The sequence below is a fragment of the Taudactylus pleione genome, unplaced genomic scaffold (genome assembly GCF_031769625.1).
Source record: "Taudactylus pleione unplaced genomic scaffold, aTauple2 ptg000479l, whole genome shotgun sequence".
Taxonomy (NCBI): Eukaryota; Metazoa; Chordata; class Amphibia; order Anura; family Myobatrachidae; genus Taudactylus; species Taudactylus pleione.
Genome location: NW_028284881.1, coordinates 3,719,978 through 3,745,000, shown reverse-complemented (window position 1 = coordinate 3,745,000; position 25,023 = coordinate 3,719,978). Strand labels below are relative to the sequence as shown.

At 41.4% G+C, this 25,023-nt stretch overlaps 1 protein-coding gene across 1 annotated transcript in view; it reads right to left on the bottom strand.

Annotated features, from left to right (window-relative positions):
• KNTC1 (kinetochore associated 1) overlaps positions 1-25,023 on the bottom strand; it is a 295,100-nt gene that overhangs the window by 107,367 nt on the left and 162,710 nt on the right. Inside the window, exons 32-35 of the mRNA XM_088449172.1 lie at positions 24,822-24,894; positions 10,741-10,808; positions 1,492-1,781; positions 557-729 (exon numbers count right to left, since the gene is read on the bottom strand). Of these exons, the coding sequence (XP_088305298.1) occupies positions 557-729; positions 1,492-1,781; positions 10,741-10,808; positions 24,822-24,894 (604 nt within the window). The remainder of the gene's footprint in view (positions 1-556; positions 730-1,491; positions 1,782-10,740; positions 10,809-24,821; positions 24,895-25,023) is intronic.

The window sequence follows — 25,023 nt, the reverse complement described above, 5'->3', positions numbered from 1 at the left end:
GCCTTCGTATAGAGCTGCTGTGTCCCAGTTTCCGGCGGCTGCTGGCCGGCAGCAAAGGGAGGCAGTGCCAAGCGCCTCTAATAATTATTGAAAGGCATGCGCCACAGCCAAACATCCCAGATAATTCCAAACGTCAGTCTCTCCTGTAATAATGCCACATCTAGATGAATTTTCCACAAATAAAATAGTATTTTTTTTTACGCTTTTTATATGGGAATTACTCCCACCAATATTGCAAGATATATTTTTAAAAAAGAATAGTCAAGATATCAAACTGGGACATACTATAACAGAAAATACACACTTAAAAAAGAAAAACATGACAAATAGCAAAGATGACCTACCTGCACCAGGGCCCAACCCAAAAAAACAAAATAACCCCAAAACAATAAAAAAGTAAATCAAACATGGTAGAGAAAAATATAATGAACTGCATAAAGCAACTAAACAAACACATTTTATTTAAATCACCGAAAAAAGAGGAAGAGAGTGAAACAAAAAGAGCCTTCACTAAAAAGATGTGTGACTACTATATGCTAACAGAGCTGGATATTACCTGGACTGCATATGGTGGATGCTTGACAAGCCAACTGGTAAGTGACAACAGTGAGGTTCATTCCTGGAGGAATTATCATTGGAGTATTTGCTGCCAACATTTGACATAGTTTTTGGGAAACCAGAAAGAGTAAATGTGCAGTTTGAGCATTGCAGTGATGTTCATATAAATCCCTAAAAAGGAAATATATCATGGTTATAAATAAATAAGTGTCACTCATAGTGAATTGTTTGGAGTACAGTTTGTTGAATAGATTTCAAATCCAAAAATAAATCTAGAATTAATATAGTATTATCCAAGTGGCAAGAACATATACACATCAGTACAAAACATTATGGGGCAGATTAAATTATTTTACCACGCGGCTGCAGGTGTGCCCTGAGCTAATGTATTCAATCATTGTCGTTACCTAGTGCGGTAAGCCCCAGAATGTGCACGTAATGCAGATTTTTCCTTGGAGCCCCTTGCATCCCCAGGGGCTTACTGCGTGGGGTAAATCCAAAGTTACGGGCACTTAACCTGGTAGCTATGTGTTAACCGCGGATTTACCGCACGTGGAAATAGGTAAGTAATTGAATATCTCAGAGCGTTAAACCCATGAGCAACAGCAGTATGAAAAGTCCTGTTGCTAATTGAATCTGCTCCTAACAAAACAAAAAGGTTCAATAGGTGTCTCTTTTACATTAATATTTCGAACCAATTACATAAGCAACAAAAAAAAAAAAAAAAAAAAAAAAAAAAAAAAAGAAGTAATACAGATGAACTGTTACATTTATTTAATTTTTTTTGTAATGTGAGGAAAGAAGCAAAATAGATATACAGGTAAGAATAGGTCAAAGCTTTGCCACAGAACTAAAAATCCTAACTAGTTACAAAATAAATAATCTGGACCAAATGTAATATTAAAATTAGTATGATCATATGCTGTATTATACCTGCAAATCTGCAGCGTTTTTTCAACCTTCCCAGAAGCTAAAGTCATTAAGGCCAGTTCTGCACCAAGTTCCTGCTCAGTGAGCTTCAAAAGCAATGCAAGTCTGTACAGCCCGAACTCTGTTGATGGCACTTTGGAATGCTCGTCAAGGCTTGGATTCTGTTCTGGTGCCTTTTCAGATTTAGACATGGACATGGTAGTCTCATAGGCTATAATGTGCTCTTCTCTGAGCTGTAAAACCAATGAGTTATTTTCATATTCCTCTAGTGAGAGGAATATATCAAAATCTTCCTGCAATAAAAGTAACAATAGGAAACAATAAAAAATATACCAGAAAGTAAAATTAACTGCTTACTGTTAATTAATTGGCTGAGACAGGATCGGTTTAAAATTAGATCTGCGCAACGCCATTTTGCGAATGGCAATGAGACGGCATTTTGCGAGTGGCCGCCCAGCGCCATTTTAGTGAAACTCGCCACTATAAGTACATACGGCGATGCTATTATTTAGCGTCGTGCGATTCCCACGCAATGGAAAGAAGTTAAAAGTCCTCACCACATAAATACAGATAGTCGCTAAAACATATAAACGAATTATCCCTGCAAAACACGTACCATAATGTACTCCACAAAACACAGTCGCACAACGCTAACTAGCGTCTTTTCCCAATTCCCTAATACTTACGCACTGCACACTTACATGAAAGGTTCCCTAGTATTAAAGTGTAATATTCAAGGTTTATTCAGTAATTATTAATGGTGTGTAATAAATGTTATTTGATATCTAAAGTTTAGTACATGGTAAGCAGACAGTGTCTGGTGTTGTACTGATCGCACTGTGTCTCCACAGATTTCCGGTACCATCGGTGAGAAGATCGGAACATGCGTCTGCAAACTATGGTCTATAGAGAGTTAAAATATTAAAATGTACTCTGTAATGTTAACAGCTTCGATTAGCATGCAGCGGGAAGGACACAAAGGGCGGTTGGAGGTTGTTTGTGTCCATTTGAAATTGTCCAATAAACTATCCTGTAACAGAAACACCTTTAAGAAGAACCAATGGAATCATGCCAAACTTGCCTATTGTATTTCAAATTCCTGAAAGAGTATATATGTGCGTTCTCTGACCCCAGTCTGGAGTCTTCTTGCTGTGCGGTTGACGGAGGTTTCTAATGCTGATGCCGGTATCTGGGCCAGAGCGCATGCGTATGTAACAACTGTACCTTGGGTCTGTATGATTTATTTTGCGCTAATTGTCTTTAGATCACAACGTTTAACCATCTGTTTTTATGTTGAATAATAACTTTTTGTGCTTTGGAAACACATTCAAAGTCTGAAGGCATTTATTTACTGTGTGACTTATTACGCTAAATTGCAACAATTTTAGATGGTATAGGTAGGATTTTAGAAGGTATAGGTAGGATTGCCTAGAGGTTTAAATCAGGTATCGATAAGACAATGCCAAGTCTTGGAAATACTCCATGGCAGCCAATACAAAGTAGAGCATTATATTACGTAGAAATAGGTAGATAAAAAAAAATGCTCCTTAAGATGTAGTGTATATTAATTCTATTGGTATTTCATCAATTGTTCTTATGGGATCAGTATGATTTGCCACCGGCCTCAAAACCCAACAGCGGAAGCCCGGCAGTGAAGATCCCGACAGGTAAGTATATTTTCTATTTACTAACCTTCCCCCCTAACCCCCCTCAAAGTGCCTAAACCTACCCCCTCCCCTTCCCCGCTGCCTAAACCTAAGTCTCCCAGGGGGGAACCTAACCCTAACCCCACCTTCTCGTAGCCTAACCCTAAGTCCCCCCGGGAGCCCCTTACCCTCCCCCCCATGCGTCTGTCCACTCCCGGCTTACCTTCGACCAGTAAGTCAGGTGTCGGGCTCCCGGCGTAGGTCTAATGACAGGCGTCGGGATTTCGACGCCGGTCATTAGACAGTCGGGATGCCGATGGTCGGCATTTAGACCGTCGGCATCCCGACTGCATACCGTTTTTATACATAACCAAGTTCATGGTCTAATCATCTACTACAGAGTCACATAATGCAATTAATCCAAAATATGCAGCACTGTCTTCATTGATAATAGTTAATATTTTTTGGGATTGAACATCATTTGAGGCAAATTAAGTGTATGATTAGAAAGAGACCCTACACAGTATATTTTGTGTTGATTACAGACCCTAGAAACAAAGAATTTTACAAGAGATAAGAACCACTTGGCCCATCTAGTCTGCCCTTTTTTACCTTTTGGTACCTTTTTACCCTATGTGATCCTCAGTTCTTTGTAAGGATATTGCCTATCCCAAGCATGTTTAAATTGTTCTTCTGTCTTAGCCTCCGCCACCTCTGATGGGAGGCTATTCCACTTATCTACTACCCTTTCTGTGAAGTCATTTTTCATCAAGTTTCCTTTGAATCGCCCTCCCTCCAGTTTCAGTGCATATCCTCGTGTTTTAGTACTTCTATTCTTTCAAGAATGTCTCCCTCCTGCACCTTGTTAAAACCCATGATATGCAGTATTTGAAAGTTTTTATCATGTCCCCCCCCCCCTTTCCCTTCTCTGTACCAGACTATACATATTGAGATCTCTTATTCTTTCCTTATAAGTTTTGAGATGTAGGCCATGTACCATTTTAGTTGCCCTTCTGTGTACAGTCTCTAATGTATTTATATCTTTCTGGAGATGTGGCCTCCAGAACTGAACACAGTATTCTAGATGAGGCCGTACCAATGATCTATACAGTGGCATTATTACTTCTTTCTTCCTGCTACTGATTCCTCTCCCTATGCAGCCAAGAATCTGACTTGACTTTCTCATTGCTTTGTTACAATGCTTACCTGGCTTTAAATCACCTGAAATAGTGACTCCTAGATCACTTTCCTCCTCTCTAATTTCCACTAGAGTACCCTCAATCCTATATTTAGCTTTTGGGTTCTTGAGACCCAAGTGCATAATTTTGCATTTTTTAGCATTAAACTGTAGTTGCCATGTTCTTGACAGGGCCGGCTCTAGGAGTGTTCAACCTGAGCGGTTGAACAGGGGCACCACCCATAGAGGGCGCACCCTTCCCCAGCATCCCAATTCCCGCTGTTCCACCCGTGGGCCAAAGTGGAACGCGGTGGTCAAATCGGGGGGTTGGGGACCCCCGCCACCGCAACTGTGCCGGGACCTCGGAGTCTGAATGGATGCTGCGCGCGGCATTTACAGGGCATGGGGAAGCCCAGCTAGTGAGGCTCCCCCCAGCCTGACGTTATTTGGAGGCGTGCCATGCGGACACACCCCTTTAGATAACGTCACATAAGGAGGCGTGGCCTATGGTAATTAGGCCACGCACCCAATTTTGCACACCATAATGAGCGCAGAGCACTCGCCTGGCACAGGGAGTATTATGATCCTCCATCATTTGTCTTACCCCTCCAGGTGTGTCTACCCTGTTACATATATTTGTGTCATCTGCAAAAAGGCATACTTTCCCTCTAATACCATTTGCAATGTCACCAACAAGTACAGAACCTTGGGGCACACTACTTGTCACAATACCTTCCTAAGGCTGCACTCCATTTACTACAACTCTGTTTCCTATACTGCAACCAAGTTTTTATCCATTTAACCATCTTCGAATACAGTCCCAAGTTTATTTATCAGTCTGCGATGTGGGACAGTGTCAAAAGCCTTACTAAAGTCTAGATAAGCTACATCTATGGCCCCCCCCCTTGATCTATTACTTTAGTCACCCAGTCAAAAAAAATCAATAAGATTTGTTTGGCATGATCTCCCCCTAGTAAACCCATGCTGTTTGGGATCCTGTAAATTGTTGGATTTGAGATGTTCTACAAGTCTTTCTTTTAACAGTGATTCCATTACTTTCCCTACCACTGATGTAAGGCTTCCTGGTCGGTAGTAACTTGCCTTTTCCTTGCTTCCACTTTTGTGCAGTGGGACTACATTTGCTCTTTTCCAGTCCTCTGGAATTACTCCTGTAGCTAGAGACTGGTTGAATAATTCAGTTAATGGTGTTGCCAGCACCCCTTTAAGCTCTTTTAGTATCCTTGGATGTAACCCATCTGGCCCCATTGATTTGTCCACTTTCAGTTTTGTCTGTTCTGTTAGGACCTTTTCGTCAGTAAATATACTTGTATCTACCTCATGTATATCCTTGCAACTTAACTGTGGCCACTTGCCCTCTCCTTCTGTAGTGAATACCGAGCAAAAATAACCATTTAGATGATCTGCTATGACCTTGTCTCCCTCCACAAGACTCTCACTGTCTGTTTTCATTTTTATTATTCCACCATTTGATTTTCTTCTTTCATTTATATACTTCAAACATTTTTTTGACCCCTTTACTTACTGACTGGGCCATTTTCTCTTCAGCCTGTGCCTTTACACATCTGATCACCTTATTGGTCTCCTTCCTTCTGACAAGACACATACTCTTTGTCTTCATTATTCTGAGTCTGCTTATATTTCCTAAATGCCCTCTTTTTTGCTTTCACACTAGCAAATACTTCTTTTGTAAACCAAACTGGCTTCCTTTTCCATGTGCCTTTCCTAACCCTTTTGATACAAAGATCTGTTGCTTTCTCTAATGCACTTTTTAATTCTTCCCACCTCTTCTGCACTCCTTCTAATTCCTCCAATCTGCCAATGAATTGCTTACACATCTCCTCATCTCTGCAAAATCAGCCTTCCTAAAATCTAACACCTTTGTTTTTGTGTGGCATGAGTCGAATCCTGTCGTTATTCTAAACCAGGGATGGGGAACCTCAGGCCCAGGGGTCGTATAAGGCCCTCTGAGCTTTTTTCTGCTAGACTCATCTGACTAGCAGGGTGTCTAGAATGGCATCCTGCAGCCAGAATCTATGCAGCAGTGCCACCTGGAGCCTTCAGACGGTCACACCGCTGCCCTTACAGCTCCCCCGGAGCATCCTCAGAATGCTCCAGGCATTGCTGTTATCACCGGCGATCGTGACCCCACCCCCGTGAGACACCACAAGAAGGGGGCGTGGCCTGCTCTGACCCTCGAATAATGTTATATATATGAAAATGGTCCTCGGCAGAAAAAAAGGTTCCCCACCGCTGTTCTAAACCATACTGCTCGATGGTCACTGGATCCTAGGTTCTCTCCAACACTTACATCTGATATCCTATTGCCAGTTGCTTGAGGGATGCTCCGTGCAAGGCATTTAGGAAGTCCCCACTTCTAGTGGAAATTGCAAAAGAGCCCTCCCACTTTACATCTGGTAGATTAAAGTCTCCCATGATTACTACCTCTCCTTTTAAAGTCATTTTAGTTGTGTCTTGTAAAAGGTTCCTGACCAGTTCCTCCCTCTGACCTGGTGGTCTGTAAATCACCCAGGTGCTAACGTCTTTCTCCCCTGTTTCTATGGTCACCCAAAGGGCCTCTTTTTCTGCAATATTTTGAATTGAAGTAATTTTTATGTTGTTTTTCCACAGACATTGCTACCCCTTCTCCAATCTTTCCTATTCTGCCTTTTCTAAATAAAGTAAATCCCGGTATAGCTACGTCCCAGTCATGTTTTTCATTGCACCATGACTCCGTAATAGCTACAATATCCAGATCATCCCTAGTCACTATTACTATTAGCTCTGAGATTTTATCTCCTAAGCTCCTAGCATTTGCACACATAGCGCTAAGGGTTTTGTTTGTGCCTCTCTTCGTTCTAGGCATGTTCATAGAGTACATTTGTAATATTATGGCTTTTTTGATTTTACCTGGTTGTAGATGTAGTTCAAGGTTTGTTAAACTGTTTTTTTAACGTTACATAAGTTACACTTTGTGTTATAATACACTTCGTGCTTATAATACACGGCTGCCATCGCCATCCACGGCTGCCTCTATACTGAATCTAAACGTAAAGTAAGTCTAATTGAGACATACTACAGCTGAGCACAAATGCGCCACTAATCACAGAAGAAATTTAGCACTGGATTTGAGCAAACACAAGCGGTATCCTACAATAAACTAGGCATCACTGAACAACATCCCCCACCCAGGTAATACCAATTACAATCAAGGTCATTACACCACAGTCTTTGCAAACAGATAAATTCCATGAGACAAATGTAATTAACAATGTAGCTTTCTAGATGGAAATGCATTACATACTTTTTTTTTAAAAAACCCTCCTTTATTTTTTCTATCTTATATTTTATTTCATATCCGCTGTGTTCGATGTACAGTGCATCCTGAAAGTATTCACAACGCTTCACTTTTTCCACATTTTGTTATGTTACAGCCTTATTCCAAAATGGAATAAATTAATTTTTGTCCTCAAACTTCTATACAAAATACCCCATAATGAAAGAATGAAAGAGAAAAAAATATTTTGCGATTTTTGCAAATTTAATAAAAAAAAAAAAAAAAAACACTAAAAAAATCACACGTACATAAGTATTCACAATCTTTGCTCAATACTTTGTTGATGCACCTTTGGCAGCAATTACAGCCTTAAGTCTTTTTGAATATGATGCCACAAGCTTGGCACACCTATCTTTGGGCAGTTTTGCCCATTCCTCTTTACAGCACCTCTCAAGCTCCATCAGGTTGGATGGAAAGCGTCGGTGCACAGCCATATTCAGATCTCTCCAGAGATGTTCAATCGGATTCAAGTCTGGGCTCTGGCTGGGCCACTCAAGGACATTCACAGAGTTGTCCTGAAGCCACTCCTTTGATATCTTGGCTGTGTGCTTATGTTCGTTGTCCTGCTAAAAGATGAACCGTCACCCCAGTCTGAGGTCAAGAGCGCTCTGGAGCAGGTTTTCATTCATGTCGTCTCTGTACATTGCTGCATTCATCTTTCCTGCTATCCTGACTAGTTTCCCAGTTCCTGCCGCTGAAAAACATCCCCACAGCATGATGCTGCCACCACCATGCTTCACTGTAGGGATGGTAGGTAGATTAGTGTAGTTTAGGGGAGGATGGGTGTTAGGGGATCCAAAGTATAACTATGTTGGGTTTGGTTATACAGGGTGGGGGTTATGAGGAGGTTTGTTTTGGGTGTATTTGTTCTGTATTATTATTTTGACAGATATTTGTTGTGATATATGATTAGTATATTTAGGATTTAATTGGAAGTATATTTAAATATTTTGCTTGCCTGCTCTAATTATCTCTGCTGTCAAAGTTGTAAAACCGAATGGTGCCTTCAGGTTATTATCGTTTATTTATATGGTGCCACAAGTGTTCCGCAGCGCCTTACAAAGTACATAACCAAAAAAGTGACTTACAGTACAATACAATGCAGGACAAGAATAATATACATTGATACATTGGTGACCATAACACCCAAATAAGCAACAGAGCATAAGCAACCCTAGTGGGGAGTAAGAAGTAGATGAAAATAAAGTAAGGAGAAGTACAAGAGAGTAGAAAGCCCTGCTCGCAAGAGCTTACATTCTAAAGGGGAGGGGCACACAGACAGGCGTGACACAGATGGGGTAGACAGGGTGGAAGGAAGAAATTTAGGATGAGAGGGTTCTTTTATACCCTTTCACTATGTTAGTGGATTATGAGTATATCCTATTCAATGTAATAAGTTTTTTTCTCACTCTCTATATTGGTGTAAAACAATTTGTATGTCGTATTGGATCTGTATTCCCTGCCATGTTTCTCTATTTTATTCTTTTGTTTGTAATCTAAAATTTCAATTAAAAAAGATTGAATAATAATAAAAAAAAACTGTAGTGAAAAACAGGATATGTAGAATACACATTAAATGTAACAATTAGTAAGGCCTGATAATGGGCTGCAAATCATTACACATTAGTCCGGCCAGGCCTCGGCTCCTTGAAAGGATGGAAATAGAGGAAGAGTCCCTGTCCCAGCTCACTCGAGGAGAAACAGGAAAACTTGCAATATACTTAAACAATAAATCCCGTACTTTCAGTGCACCAAATAGGATTATGGGAAGAATCTTTCAAAGGCCCACAGCTATGCTGAACGAATCCAGGATGCAGGCGGTCCCATCAACTGTGAGGACTGTAAAATCAGAAATCAGGTGAGTATCCGGCTTCACCCTGTCTCAAAACTTCTGATGGGCATAGCAGGGAGAAATTATATCCACTGACATGGTGTCAAACTTACTGATAAGTCTCTGTGTGGAGGCATTGATAGCCTGGAGGATTTGTTGCAGAGAACTAGACATGGTATATATATATATATATATATATATATATCAGCCACAATAATTATAGAATCTCTGTAACCAGAACCACCAATCTAAGAGGAGTAATTGCCCCAGTGCAGTACCTTCAGCACAGCAGAGAGATGAAACCAGTGGCTGAGAGGTTGCCCCTGCAGCAAGATGACGACGGCTAGTACACCGCCAGAGCTGACCAGCAGAAACCACAAAAGGAGACAGGCAATCACCGCCAGGTTCAAAATGCCAGCCGCCGATCCCCAACACGTCCCACGCCACCAGGACAGGCTAAAAGAAATCAGAGGAGCGACAAGCAGCAAGCAACGCAGCCGGGCCAACGGAGGTCACTGCCAGGAAGCAGGAGGGAGTCGCACAGCACAGGAGAACAGCCGCCGGAGCCAGGAACACAACACCTCGGGTCCCAGCCATTCGCTGGGAATGGTACAGAGAAAAATAGAGGTAAAAAAAATTAATTAAATTTTACCTCTATTTTTCACTGTACCATTACCAGTGAATGGAATTTTTAGTATAACAACTAATAAAAATCAAGCTTAATGTATTGATTTTGTGCATGTGCGCCCATCTCTAACAACCCCTAGCTTCTTTTTGTTTAATATCCTCCTAATCTAAACCGGCTTTCTTTAATAAGGTTTCTGCATGATTTAGCTTCAACAGGACTACCGTTGGGTGGTCGCACCATTAATCCTGAAGAAGCCTTACACAGGTGAAACGCGTTGCAAGTGGAGCAAATCGATCCAGTCAGTCACCGCAGTACATTGAGCAGCAGTGCATGCGAACAGAACATGAGTCTGCCAGCAGAACCTCATCTCACACAAGCGCACAGCATCTATTCAGTTGCCAGAGTTGCCGGTGATTGTTTCATCAGAACATATAGTGAATTTGCATGTTGACTAAGCAACACCAGCATAGAAATGAGGTAAAATAATATAACAAGAGTCATGTAAACAATAACAAATGATTTTTTTTTTTGAAAAGTCACTAAGGAAAAATAACAAAGGTATTGAATTACCTGTAACAGAAAATATTTAAGCAGAAACAAAATATGGTATCTTACCTGTAAATTAAAGATTGCTTTAAACATTTTAAAATTTCTTTCACAAATCTCTCTTTTCAAAAGATTATCTGAAAAAAAAAATATATACTTTAATACTAATATCCATCTTACATGTTAAGGGATACAAGTTTATTATACATTCATTGTATAGCCCTGTTTAAAATATGCGTATATTTTCATTCAGTGGCCACTTATTAAGTACGCCTATTTAGTACTGAGTAGAATCCCTCCTTTGCTGCAGAACCTCATACCTCATCTATATCAGGATGGTGCCCACTATCTTCTCAAACAGTTGAATGTGGCAAATATTAGGCGCCTAGAACATTTCACTGGTTCACTGACCATGAATTCACGTACACATTGAGTACACGGTACATCCTCGAGGATATTTTAATCTCTACTTACAAAAGCCAATTCTGCTGGTATAGAACCCATTAGCCTCACTGACCATGAGGGGGGCTCTTAAGTAAACCATGGACAGTTCAGCAGTCACAAGCAATTATAGACTTTGGTGTTTTCCAACTAGTCAATCGTCCTCTCAACATTTAAAACTATGCTTCAGTCCACTTGATACTTCTATGTACACTCTAACTTTGAACAATTATTTTATTTTGGCAAACCACCAAAGGCAAGATAAGCTCATTCTCTAAACCAGAGGTTCTCGCACTCCTCCATTACAGTCCAGGATTTAAGGATATCCATGCTTGAGTCCAGATGGTTAAATCAAATTGACTGAGGTACTAATTAATTCACATGTGCACAAGCATGGATATCCTTAAAACATGGACTGTAATAGCAGAGTTTGGGAACCTCTGCTCTAAACAATTTAAAACTATTCAGTATGAGGTGTTCTGGTCTGCTCAGCATGATCTTACAGACGCTTATCAAGGTATGAGAGCTCACCCTTCTCTGACTAATAAATTTGAATACTTGACCCACAAAACACACTTTGACCAGGTTGTCCAGCAGGTGGGTAAGTATATTAACTCTAACAGGTTTATGTTTGATAGGCTTGGTAATAAAGTAGGCCGCTGACTTTCTAATTTACAACAGGGAGATAAGTCCAGTACTTTTATTCCATCCAGAAAAGATGATTCTAGTGTCTCGCACCATAAGAGGTGGAAAGATTTTTCATGTGTTTCAAACCTTTGTAATATTATCATCATCCTTTATTTATATGGCGCCACAAGTCTTCTGCAGCGCCTTACAAAGTACATAAACAAATAAGTGAACAAGACACCAGTGACTTACAACACAATACAATGGAGGACAAGGACATGGTTTATTATACACATTGCTACATTAGTGATCATAACTCAAAATAAGCAGCAGGATGTACTGTAAGCAACCAAGTGTTAGGTGCCCTTGTGGGGAGTAAGTAGTAAATAAAGGTATAAGTAATGTACATGAAGAAAGAGGGCCCTGCTTTTTTTTGAAAAACTATACCAGCAGGACTATTGATGTAGCAAACAAAACAAAAAATTCTGGCAGAACATTGGTCTACCTCAATTTACTGACTTACAATATGCTTCCTTCCCACTTCTATCAACACCACTGAGGTAGCATCTGTGATTACGTCATTAAAACCACTGAAATCCCTTTAGCCCTGATAGGTTTAGGGGCAAAGATACAAACTCCTGCAACTCAAGCTAGTGGATGCATTAACAGTTGTTTTCAACACTTTCATCTCTAAAGAAAGCCTTCCAGCCTATTTCAATAATGTTATTATTAATGATTTGCTCAAACTGGGCAGATATCCCACCACTCCAACATAAAATTGACCCATATCCCTTCTAAACATTGGTTATATAAATTTACAAAAATTATAGCAGAAAGGGTTACACTGACTACCGCATATTGTTCATGAAGATCAAACCTAAATTAGGGGCAGGAAATACAGTAGCAACCTTTGTAAATTACTTCTCCAGTCTCTGGGGGACAGTAATACAGGTGATAGGGACATTGCGTTATCATTAGATGTAAAAAATATTTTGTTTTAGTGTTTATGGTACCACCTGTATGAAACCCTCCGGAGATTTGGATCACCCCAATGTTAATTCAGACTGCACTCTAATCCCTCTCACAAACTGAGGAAAACAACTATTTAACCCCTTTCTACAAAGTACGTGCCAAGCATTTACCTTGTCGCCCTTGTTATTTCCTTTGGTACTTGAATCTCTAGCATCTACCCTCCATTCACAGGGCCTGATTCAGAGTTGATGCAATGCCGATGTTTATGCAGTTGAGCGATTGATGGTCTGCGCATGCGTCTGAGTTGCACTGGCAATGTGTCAAGTTTCATTACCGATGTTGCTCGCAGTGAAGAATTTATTTGCATACTGATTGACAGACAGGGACCGCTTGTGGGCTGCAACGGGGAGGTGGCGGCTTAAGCGCAATAGCATCGCAGCTGTTTTCCGGGTGTGTCTCTGCCTGTGACTGCGATCCTGTACGAAGTGAAAATGGCTCTGGCGTCTCAGTTCCACCGGCCATTCTGTGCGACTATAGGGTTACACAGAAGTTCGATAATCGACTGACCTGTGTAGTCGTACACTTGAAATTGCAAAGTCGTAAGTGGGCATCTCAATACAAATCTTGGAAGCTGCAACATCTTCGGATTTTTGCACAGCCCCTGCATACAAATTTGCAGCTGAAGCGGCATTAGCGTACATCTCTGAATCAGGCCCCCAATGTGCATTCCAAGATATTTGGGTTGGTCCACAGGCCCTGAAAATATCTTTAGTTGCACACAGCATGTTGTTCCTGGTATCTGATCCACTTACATCGCTGCAAACATCTGGATACCACAAAGCTATTTGGCACATTTGCAGGATCGAGTATACAGATGTGTCCACAATCATCTATCATAGGGGTGCTACAAGTCGCATTACACAACGATGCCACGCATCTTTTTGGGAAAATTTTCCCCTTAAAATGTGTCTTATTCGCAAAGTGGTGCGAATAGGACGCACAAGCAGATTCTGCTGATTAAATAATGCGGCATGCCTATAATCTGTGTGCGACTGCAGTTATAGCTGCATGCAAATACTACGTTACAGTGTCAGCGGCTGTGACACCAATGTAACATTTTGCATGCAGATACACCCAGTGTCTACAGAATCGCACCAATGCATGGCGTGACTAAAAGGGCTGTTTAATGCGCAAGGTGGCTAGATGTATGTGGGCATCTGAAACCAAGGATGCTGTATACCCTTCTTATCCACCCAATTTGGAAGTACACGTAATGTCTTGAAATAATGAATTTCCCGTCTATGTTGTATAATTTATATAAATATAATTTCTCTCCCATCAAAATCATGGCTCAATTAAATAATAAAAAATAATAATAATCTCCCATTGTCCATCATAGGCAGCATAGCTGTAATTTTTTCAAAACTGTTATACTATATCCAAATGTTGCCTCTCCCTATAAGTGATGTATTTAATAATTTTGTTTGGTGACAAAATGAACCTTGCATTGCCAGGTACAGAATGATTAACACTAAAAAAGGGGAGGGCTTTCCATAAGTATCTGCAATCCCACTGGCACCTTTGTTCTGGTACATCTTATGGAGCATACACACGGTCAGATGAACGATTTGACCAGTGTTTTGAATGATTTTGCAAATGATTTGAACTACGAACGATTTTTGACTGCATTAAAAATGACTGAAATCGTCCAAAACTGACTGCAAACACATTAGATGTCAGATATCGTTATCTGACCATCGGGAATGCGCATCGTTCAGACAAGTCAGATTTTCCTTCAGATATGAACGATTTTTGCAATTGTTATCATTCAGATCTGAAGAAAACTCTGACCGTGTATATGCACCATTAGACTAGATTCTGGATTGTGGTCATTCCACGAATTGTCAACAAGAGGTGGCAAAACTCTCACCTTATTCACAGCTGCACTTTTACACTTGCCTAAAACTTTAATCCCGACTATTCACTAGGGTAATGTTCTTATTGCCGATACTTATAAGGCTTGGGTTCCTATTAATTGACAGTTTGGGGAAAGTTACTCTGGGGTAGATGTATGAAGCAGTGAAAAGAGTGGAGAAGTGTGTCAGAGGAGAAGTTGCCCACAGCAACCAATCAGCTTTGAGATTGCATTTATCAAGTACATTCCATTAAATGATAGGTAGGAGCTAATTGGTTGCCATTCTCCACTGGCACACTTCACTCTTTTCACTGCCTCATACATCTACCCTAAGGTCACTAAATATCTACACATTTGGGGAAATCGTGAGTTTACTCCATCACTTGGTACTAATATTACTTACCTGGATAACTAAGTGCATACCTGCCATAAACTGTGTAGGCCTGCCTCTGTCAGTCATCTCTTTGGCACACATGCCTGGTCTGAGCTCACTGATTGCCTGCTTGTCCTAATCATTTGGTTTCACCTGGTCGACTCAGCGTGGAGCCTCGGCACAGCAGCTTTCCAGGCCTGCTCGGTGGTCCTCTGTACAAGCTTCCTTCACTTCTAGCATTAAGACACCTTCACCACTGTATATGCTAGTTTCAAGCGAAGGGTCCTACGCACAGCACAGGGGCATTCCTGCCCTTAAGGGGACAGTTTTGGGATTTCCCAAAGTATTCCGGAGTCTCCAATGAATGCCAGAGAAGATGAGATTTTGATTCTTACCGGATAAATACTTTTCTCTGAAACCATGGGGAACACTGGACGCTGAACCTTATGCACCCGGCTTTGCTTGGGGTTATTACCTGGGTGTTGGCGGCTTAGGCCACTGCACTCCCTTTCAATGTGTGTTCTAAGTACCTGGTTCTCCTGTTCTCCTCCTACTCTGTCCTTGGTTGGTAATAACGGAACGCTGCAGGCACAGGATGGGGTATAGGGGAGGAGGAGCTTGTGCTGTTCAGAATTTGGGGGTCTATGAATGAAGCCTTGGAGAGAGATAAAGTGAATGGAGATAAAGTACCAAACAATCAGCTCCTATCTGTAATTTTTCAAACACAACCTCTAAAGTGATCGTTAGGAGCTGATTGGTTGGTACTTTCTCAATCTACTTTATCTCTCTCCAAGGCTTAGTACATAGACCCCTGGTGCCGAGACTGCTCCAGCTCCACAGATACATAATATATTCCAGTGTCCCCTATGGATTCGGGGGAAAAGGATTTATCATTTAAGAACTAATCTATTTTCCATTTAACACAAAAGAGATGGAGATGCAAACAGAAGGCTCCTTGCAGATATGAAATACCCCTTTCACATCGCAAACTCTGCTCTGACCAGGGATTTTGAACACGAGTACAACCCAGCTACGACCCGGGACAGACCCCTTTCACACTGCACCTTCGACCAGGGTTATTCCCGGGTTGGCCCTGTTCACACTGAACCCGGGTCAGCCAAGTAAAAACCCTATGAATGTCATTAAAAATTTACTTTTTGAGGCTCACAAAGATAACATCACAAAAGGGAATACAAGGGAGGGGTTGGGACTGCTCCCAGCATTGCAGGAATCATGGCTAATGGATTACCACTGTGTAGCCCTGAGTTCATGAGTTTTTGTGCTTTACTGCTGTTTGATTCAGCCAGTGAGAGCATGATGCAGTTTCTGACAGCATAGTGTACAGTTCACTTCTTCATCACTCCAATTAGCCATCACTGTAATCACAGTAGTGGTATTAAACCCATCCAGGCAGCCAGAATGCTGCCTCTGCTGTTGTCTGCAGTGTGCTGCCTGTGTGTTTGGCTGCTGACATCATCAAGTGAGACCCAGGAACATCCAATCAGTGGTGTTTGCTCAGTCCCGGGTTGAATAACCCAGGTTGGACCCTTTCACACTGCACATCAACCCGGTTTGTTCCCGAGGTCAACTCTGGTTGATTGCAGGGCTGAAATGCAGAGTCGCCGAACCCAGCAATTTTTCTGTTTGCCTGTTCTGCACCTAAACCCGGGTCGACCCGGCAAAATACCGGGTTATTATTGCGATGTGAAAGGGGTATTAGTAAGCCTATTATATACCATAAAACTAGCACACACAAAAAAAATAAAACAAAAAGGGTTCCTAACACAATAAAAAAAAGTTATCGATCTGGAAATCCCAGTCAGCCACATATACAGTATAGGTTTTCCACAGGGGGACCTCTATAGTTTTATATACTAGACATTTTTGACTGACATAATGTGTCTAAAACGTGAGGTGTTAAGACATTTAGTTTTTTTGTTTTTCAAGCATTCAAGAGTCCTCATGAATGACCATTTTATTATTATGGGCATTTTATGATGTCCACATATGATATTTTTCTATTGGTTATTATTATCAGTGGAGTGCCTAGTTCTGCTTATATTTTTTTTTTTTTGTATTTCTGGCAAGTCAGCAGAATGCAACTACTTGGTCTAAACTTGACATGAGCTAGAGACAGCATGAGTGTTTTACATACCTTCTCATATGTCAAATTCATATTAAAAAGTAGATATGTCACGGGGGGCGTGGCTTTGCAGCCATCTCAGTAAGATGTGCTTTTGTGGAGCTCCAGCTTCAGTGGCGTTTATAAACTCTTTAAAACATCCCCGAGCTGGACATTTTGGGGCAGTACCATTCCCCCAGCTACTATATCACTACTGGACATTCCTGCAACCTCTCTCGGGCCGTTGTACCACCTGTCTGACCGATGCTCGAATTTGGGTCTACCACACCGGTGGAGCCAGCCTTCTAGACGCGATACATATCTATTCTATGTCGCTCCTGTTTGTCTTCCCCTCCCTTAAAGAATGTAAGCTCTTTCGAGCAGGGCCCTCTACCCTCTTGTGCTTCTCCCTACTGTAATTTAATTTATCTCTTACTCCCCACTAGGGCAACTAACACTTGGCTGCTTATACTGGCGTTAAGGTTGCTAATATAGCAATGTTTATCCATGTCCTGTATTGTATTGTATTGTAAGTCAATGGTTACTTTTCTGTCTATGTACTTTGTAAGGCGCTGCGGAACAATTGTGGCGCCATATAAATAAATTATAATAATAATAATAATAATAAAAAGTGGTCTTTCTCAGCCCTGCCCAGCATCTGCCGGTAGGTGAGCAGCTTCCTCCTACCTGTGCCCGAACCCCGGAGATCCTGACACCGCCACCCATCCATTTCAACCACAATTGCAAGTCAGTGCTGCCGTCTCACCCCTTCCTGCAGCACCTACACTGTCCCCTGGCAATCTCCATGGGACGCCCTGCGCTTAGGCTTAAAGGCTGCTTTCTCCCTTCCTGCTATGTCCACCCACTGTCACCGGTGAGGTCTCTGATCTGGACGCCAGGCAGGTGGGTCCCATTGCGGCGTACAGGTCTCTCCCGATTAGTGGCCCTGTGGTGACCGCACAAATTCAGGCCCCGTTGGAGCTGCGCTGAAGTCCCTAGATCTCTCTTGCTGAACCCTGCTCACTCTCCTAGGACAGGCTGCATGGATCCTGTGGTGCTTTTCAGAGGCTCCTATATTTCCTGCATTGCTCACTTTTAAGATGTTCGCAGTGCCCTCTGCTCCGGTAAAGTTTATCTCCCCTGTAGTATAAATCATTTTCAAGGGCTGGACTGATACTCAAGCTGCCGGACTAGTTTATTACTTTAATTGAAGATTTATTTAAAGAATCTCCTAACCAAGTGTTTTTTCTGACATCTGGTTCTACATAAGTGCCCCAGAAAGTTAAACCCGATAAATATATGAAACTTATTACCAGTGGCTTTCATCTGAGTGTCCTGTTATTACTATCCTTGTGAGTCACCACTAGAGGTCCCAAGCAATCTACCATCGTGTTCATTTACCTGTTACTTTAAAGCATCATACAGCTCTTGCTCTTTTCAAAGGACTCTGTGATATCTTCATTTTATTTGCCGATTGTCACCTACCATTTCATACGTACCATAACAAAGATGTAAGATGCTGCCTGTGTATTTCGTCCTCCTGCTAGGATAATATGACTTCACAGTCTGTCTTGCTATGATTTGACTGTGCTAATGATGGCTGCCTAGTTTTTCAAGGGGGACAGTGTCCAGTGATTACCCACTTTCACTATTAATGCAGAACCCAGGAGTCGTCTTACGGATCGCATTTCGGATACACACTTATTCTACACGTGCCAACATGGGGAAAGCTAAGAAACATTGATCTAAGTCGGATATGGTTGGAAGGTCTGATGGTAGCTCTCACTCTGATATGCACCATTTTTAAAAAAATCTCGGGAGTAGGTTCTACAGGAGAAACTACATCACTAGCTTCCCCTGCATGTTCCTTTTCCTCATATAGATCGTCACCAGAGGAGATCCCTCCTACACGCCCTTCCCCACGTTAAGTTGCTCCCTACGAAGGAAGACTTTCACACACTGGAAAACAAACTTCAAGCAACAATCTGTAAGGAAGTGGCCTCTATTCAATCTGATATGGCAGGTTTTGCGAACCGTATTGATAGTTTAGAGACCCATAAGGAGGCATCTGCAGATACTTTCCTTCAACTTAAGAGACATACTGACCAGTCAACAATCTGAGATCCACTCCCTAAAGTCTTGCATGGATGACTTAGACAACCGCAGTCATCGCAACAATATTAGAGTTCGGGGTCTCCCTGAAAACATCTCCCAAACCAGCTTTACAGATGTTCACCCAAGGATTTTTGGAGAGATCCTTGGCCTTGACCCGAATAGTGAAATATTGTTCGATGGAGCCCATCGTGCCCTTCGCCCCAGAGGCTTACCCTCAGATAGACCTCGCGATGTTATCTGCTGCCTCCATTACCACACCCAGAATAGGCTATTCTGAGGAATAGATGTGACTTGAAATTTCTTGTACCACTTCAGTTTTGCTGAGATAGTTCCTGTTTTCCTATTCCTACTAGAACCAAGGCTAAAACCTATGCTAAGTAAATTAGTTAGCAATACTCCTTCTCATTGGTTAAATTAACAAGGATTGGCAATTTTTAGATTAGTCTCATTATAACTAATTTTTTGTACTTTTCTATGGGTTGTTGCTGTTACTGTCCCCCTGACACCCCCTGTGCTTCTCTCCCGATACCCTGGACATGGAGAGGTTCCCCCTCGTCCAGATGCAGCTCACAGTTTTTTCAAATTTTTTGTGATTGTTATTTTCTACTCCTATGTCCCTCTTTCCCTCCCTTTCTCCCAGCTATTTCCTCCGCCCTTCCCATTCATATTTGGAGTTTATTGCTGTCAAGTGGCTTTAGGCTCATTTATTTGGATTTGTTCTAATGCAGTCTCCTTCCCAGAAATGTATGTCTATTTGGAAAACTGCTATAAGAATTGTTACAATCAATGCTAAGGGGTTAAACATCCCGGAAAAAAAATCTAAAATGCTTAGGTCATTGACGTAGCTTTAGTTCAAGAAACGTACTTTAAACAGAGCCATGCCCCTCCACTGAGGAATTACTATTACCCCCATGCCTTTTTCAGTAATAATTCTGCTGCCAAAACATTAGGTGTAGCCATCTTATTTGCAGGTCACCTCCCAATCACAGATGTGTCCACACACAGACTGTTAGAAGGTAGGGGTATTTTGGTTAAGTGTAAAATATATAATCAACGTGTTTCATTTTTCAATCTCTACACACCCAATTTAGAACAGCCAGCTTTCATCTCCTCTATTTTTGACAAAGTTGACACACAACTAGAAGGGATTGTAGTGGTGGGGGGTGATCTAAACTGTCCCCTTGATCCGCTTTGTGATAGTTCCAATAGGGCATCCCACAGACCTGGCAAGGAGTACAGACGAATGAGATGAACCCTACAATAAGTCATTATCAGTTGGTCGATAACTGGCGTTTATCTCACCTTGAGCTAGACATTACATTCTTCTCTCGCCCCCATCTGACTTACTCAAGAATAGACTATTTTTAAGCCATTGCCATCTTCACCTACATGAAATAAACAAAAACCCAACAAAGAGACGTCCTTCTTGCCAAGATAAAATCTTTAGAAGTCTCCCATAAAGCTTCTCTCTCTCCCCCCTATTATACTGAACTTGAGGAAGCCCGGGCTGCTTTTCACAGACTTTCTGTTGATATTATACTGTCATTTTGCAAATGTCACAGCCTTTATTATCAGTGGGGGAATAAGCTGGGTAGGCTGCTAGCAACAGCACAACGGGAACAATGCAGTGTTACATTTATTCAGGTTCAAAAGACTAGCAGGGTTCGACTGCTAATGAGACTGAACAGATTGCAAACTCATTTAGAGCATGTTACACCAAACTCTCTAACCTTTCTGGCTTAAGGGACAGAGAAAATATTCCCGCACACATGGAAGCGATTTCACATTACCTTCAGCCCAAAAGCTTTCCAACATTATCGCTAGAGGATGTGGACACTCTCTAGATCAACCCTTTCTTTTACAGGAAGTTGACTGAGTGATTTCGTCATCTCCTGCTGGGAAGAGCCCGGGCCCTGATGGCTTTTCCATAGCAAACTACAAAGCGTTTAAAAACAAACTGGCCCCCCTCCTAACTCGTGCCTTTACCTTTAACTATTTCAGGTGAGAGCCATTTATCTAAGCAAACTTTGGAAGCGCACAACACTGTCCTTCCCAAGGAGGTTAAGGACCCCACCCTATGTCTGTTACAGGCCAATCTCGCTCCTAAATATTGACCTGAAACTCTTTTCCCAAACTTCTGGCCAACCGTTTAAAATTTTTTACCAAACCTGATCCATGGAGACCAAGTTGGCTTTGTCCTTGGCCGCGACGCCAGGGACAACACTACGAAAGTGATCAACTTGATTCATTTTGCCTCTCTCACATTCAATTTTATCTACCGACGCAGAGAAGGATTTCGACAGGGTTGACTAGGACTTTATGATGGGCCTTCTGAGACATCTGGGGTTGGGGTCAACATGTCTCCATAGAATACTTGCTTTATATGATGCTCCCTCTGCTAGAATAAGCAGCACTCTTCCTGAAGCATTCAATATAACAAACGGCACGAGACAAAGGTTGCCTACTTTCTCCTCTCCTGTTTGTGCTTTATATAGAAGCTCTGGTGAGGGCAATTCGTCTCAATACGAATATTTCTGGTATCAGCATAGGTAGCCAGGAACATAAACTTGCTCTATTTGTGGATGATTTGTTAGCCCTGGTCACAAATCCAGTTGTGTCATTTTCCAACCTAGTTTTGGAGTTCCAGAGGTTTAGCACCCTTTCAAATAAATTTTTCCAAATCCGTCGTCATGAACCTGACTGCTCCTCATTCCGTAGTTGATGGCCTGAAAAAGGCCTTTTCCTTTTCCTGGCAAAATACCAGACTTAAATATTTTGGAGTGCAACTGACCAGAGATTTGTCTCAATTATTTTCAGCAAATTTTACCCCTCTACTACAGACCATATGTTCAGACTATAATAAGTGGCGATCCAAACACTTACCCTGGATTTGCAGATGAATGTGGTAAAAATGAACTCTCTACCCAAAATTCTGTATCTAATGTAAACCATTCCAATTATTATTCCCCTGCATGATTTCAGGCGGTTCAACTCCTCATTCGTCACTTTGTTTGGGGTCGTACAACACCTCGCTTTAAACATGATATTTTGTTCCGCCGCAAACATAATGGTGGTATGCAACTTCCTCACATAACTAGCTACTAAGGGCAGACTAGATGGGCCAAGTGGTTCTAATCTGCCGTCAAATTCTATGTTTCTACTATCATGCTATATTGTTAAATCGAATCCTAGAATGGACCTAGGTGAAGGACTCCAAACAGTGGATTGCGATGGAAAAAAACTACTTTGAATGCGCAATAGAAATAACTCCTTGGCTCTAGGGTAGACACCCAACTATCACCCCTAACCTTCGTTGCTGGAAGAAATTTAGATTGCCTTCTCACATTTCTTCTTTCATTTCCCCCCTCACATCCTTTTTATGTTAAGAGTGCATTCACCCCTGGGCTGCAAGAGGCCCCCTTTAAACAGTGGTCTGCAGTCCTGAATTTTCCGTTTAGGTCAGTTGATTGATCCATCTGGAGCTCGCTCATTCACAGAGATACAATCATCCAGGAAGCTGCCCCAGTCTGAGATCTGGAAATACCTCCAAGTCCGACATTTTACCACTACCTCTTTCAAACTAGATGACTTTTCTAGGGATCTCAACCTTTTTGAATCCTTATGCACCTCACCCGAGACGCCTTTTCATAACATCACCACATTATATACTCTTAATTTAAAAAAAATCTTTTTAAATTCACCCCCTCCATTTACAATAGCGTGGAAAAAGAACTTCAAGGTAGGATCCATGATTTCGACTGGGAAAATATTTCCCAAAATACTCACGCTAGTTCTTTATGCATTTCTACCTTTGAGACTCTCTACAAAGTAATTTCCCGCTTGTATAAACATCCTGTTCTGCTAAACAAAATTCACTCTGTGGTTTCGAGATGGAGATGTAATGGAGCGTACACACGGTCAGATTTGTCAGATGAACGACTGAACGACTGAACGATTTGAACGATTTTTGACTGCATTAAAATGAATGGAATCGTCCAAGTCTGACTGCAAACCCATCAGATGTCAGATATCGTTATCTGACAAACGGGAACGCGCATCGTTGATCGTCCAGGCATGTCAGATATGTCAGATTTTCCTTCAGATATGAACGACTGAACGATTTTTAAATCGTTATCGTTCATATCTGAAGGAAAAATCTGACCGTGTGTATGCACCATAAGGCTTCCCATGGAAGTCTCTTTATTTGATGGGACTGCTCCTCCCTTTCTTCTTTTTGGACAAATGTTTCGAAGCAATTTTAGGGGGGGGTCTTAAAGTTCCTGAGTTTTGGCTATTAAACATCACGTCAATCCCCTCGGCTTCATATAAAAAAACTTTGTTAAGACACCTCAGCAACGCGGCAAGATCTGATATACCGGTTTTAAGGAAATCAACTTTCGTTCCCTCCATTAGGGATTGGTTTAAGAAGATTGCTTTTACATGGACGTGGAAGACATCATCTTTGTGATAGGCAAACCTTCCGACTATACCGCCACTTGGTTGGCATTTAAAGAATCTGCCATGTACACCACCCATGTGGGTTCAATCACAACCCCTGTTCCACCTCCTCAACTTATTTAATACGGTAATTAGAGACTAATTCATAATCTACAGTTCCAGCCTCTTTGAGATGACCATGCTGCAATTTCTCCTCCCACCTACCTCCAAATTCTCCCCCCCCTCATATATTCCCTATTCCTCCTCTCCTCCCTTTTTGTACTACTATGTAACTTTATTTTCATTATTATATATTACATTCTCCTTAGTAAATATACTATATGTTTTAGATATTATATATTGTTTTACAGCAAGAGGTATAATTTTCCTAGGATACATTCTCGTTCATTTCTATCAGCAGATAATTGCTTTTGATCCCATGTATTGTAGGTTTTGACTTTTACTGTATGTATTGACTTTTGATTACGTATAACTTATTTTTCAATAAATATAGTTTGGATTAAAAAACAAAAGGAAGATATGTCACTTACACTATGAATTTTGCGAATGGAACCAATATGCAGTCTACTAAGTAAAGGATATTTGCTGGGTTTAACCATCTGACCTGTGATAAACTAGTCTGGCAGTGGAATATCTGTTAAGTCATGTTTCTTACAAAATATACAATACAGCATGAATATACAGTATAGCTCAATATATGGAATGACAACATATACCTCTAAAAAAAAAAGTAACCTAATTATTGAAAACCTAGCAAAAAAGAAGGGGAAATTGTCAATGAAACCTACTTTGGTATTGCCACTTATAAACAAAGCCAACTCTTTTGAAAGGGGTATTTATACTCTAAGGCAGTGGTTCCCAATCTCGGTCCTCAAGGAACCTTAACAGTCCAGGTTTTCAGGATATCCATACTTAGGCTCAGGTGACTTAATTAGTACCTTAGTCAGTTTGATTACACCACCTATACACATGGATATCCTCCTTAAAACCTGGACTGTTAGGGTGCCTCGAGGACAGAGTTTGGGAACCCCTGCTCTAAGGGGAGAAACAAATGCAAATGCATCATGTTCTATCCCACATTTAGGCAAAACACAATTTTTATTATTATATTCATTATAGCAACCCACCTTCCTGAGCACACATTTGGAACTTGAGAATATCCACAAGTGTCCTTGTTATCATTTTCTGATCCGCTTTACACTGAAACAAAAAGGAGGTGTTAAAATGTGTATCTCTCACTCATATTATATATGTTCTCCCCAGGCTGATTGTTGAGGGCGCAACGCCCGGTAAGAAACAGCTACCGCCTGGCACTCCCCCCGCCGCAAT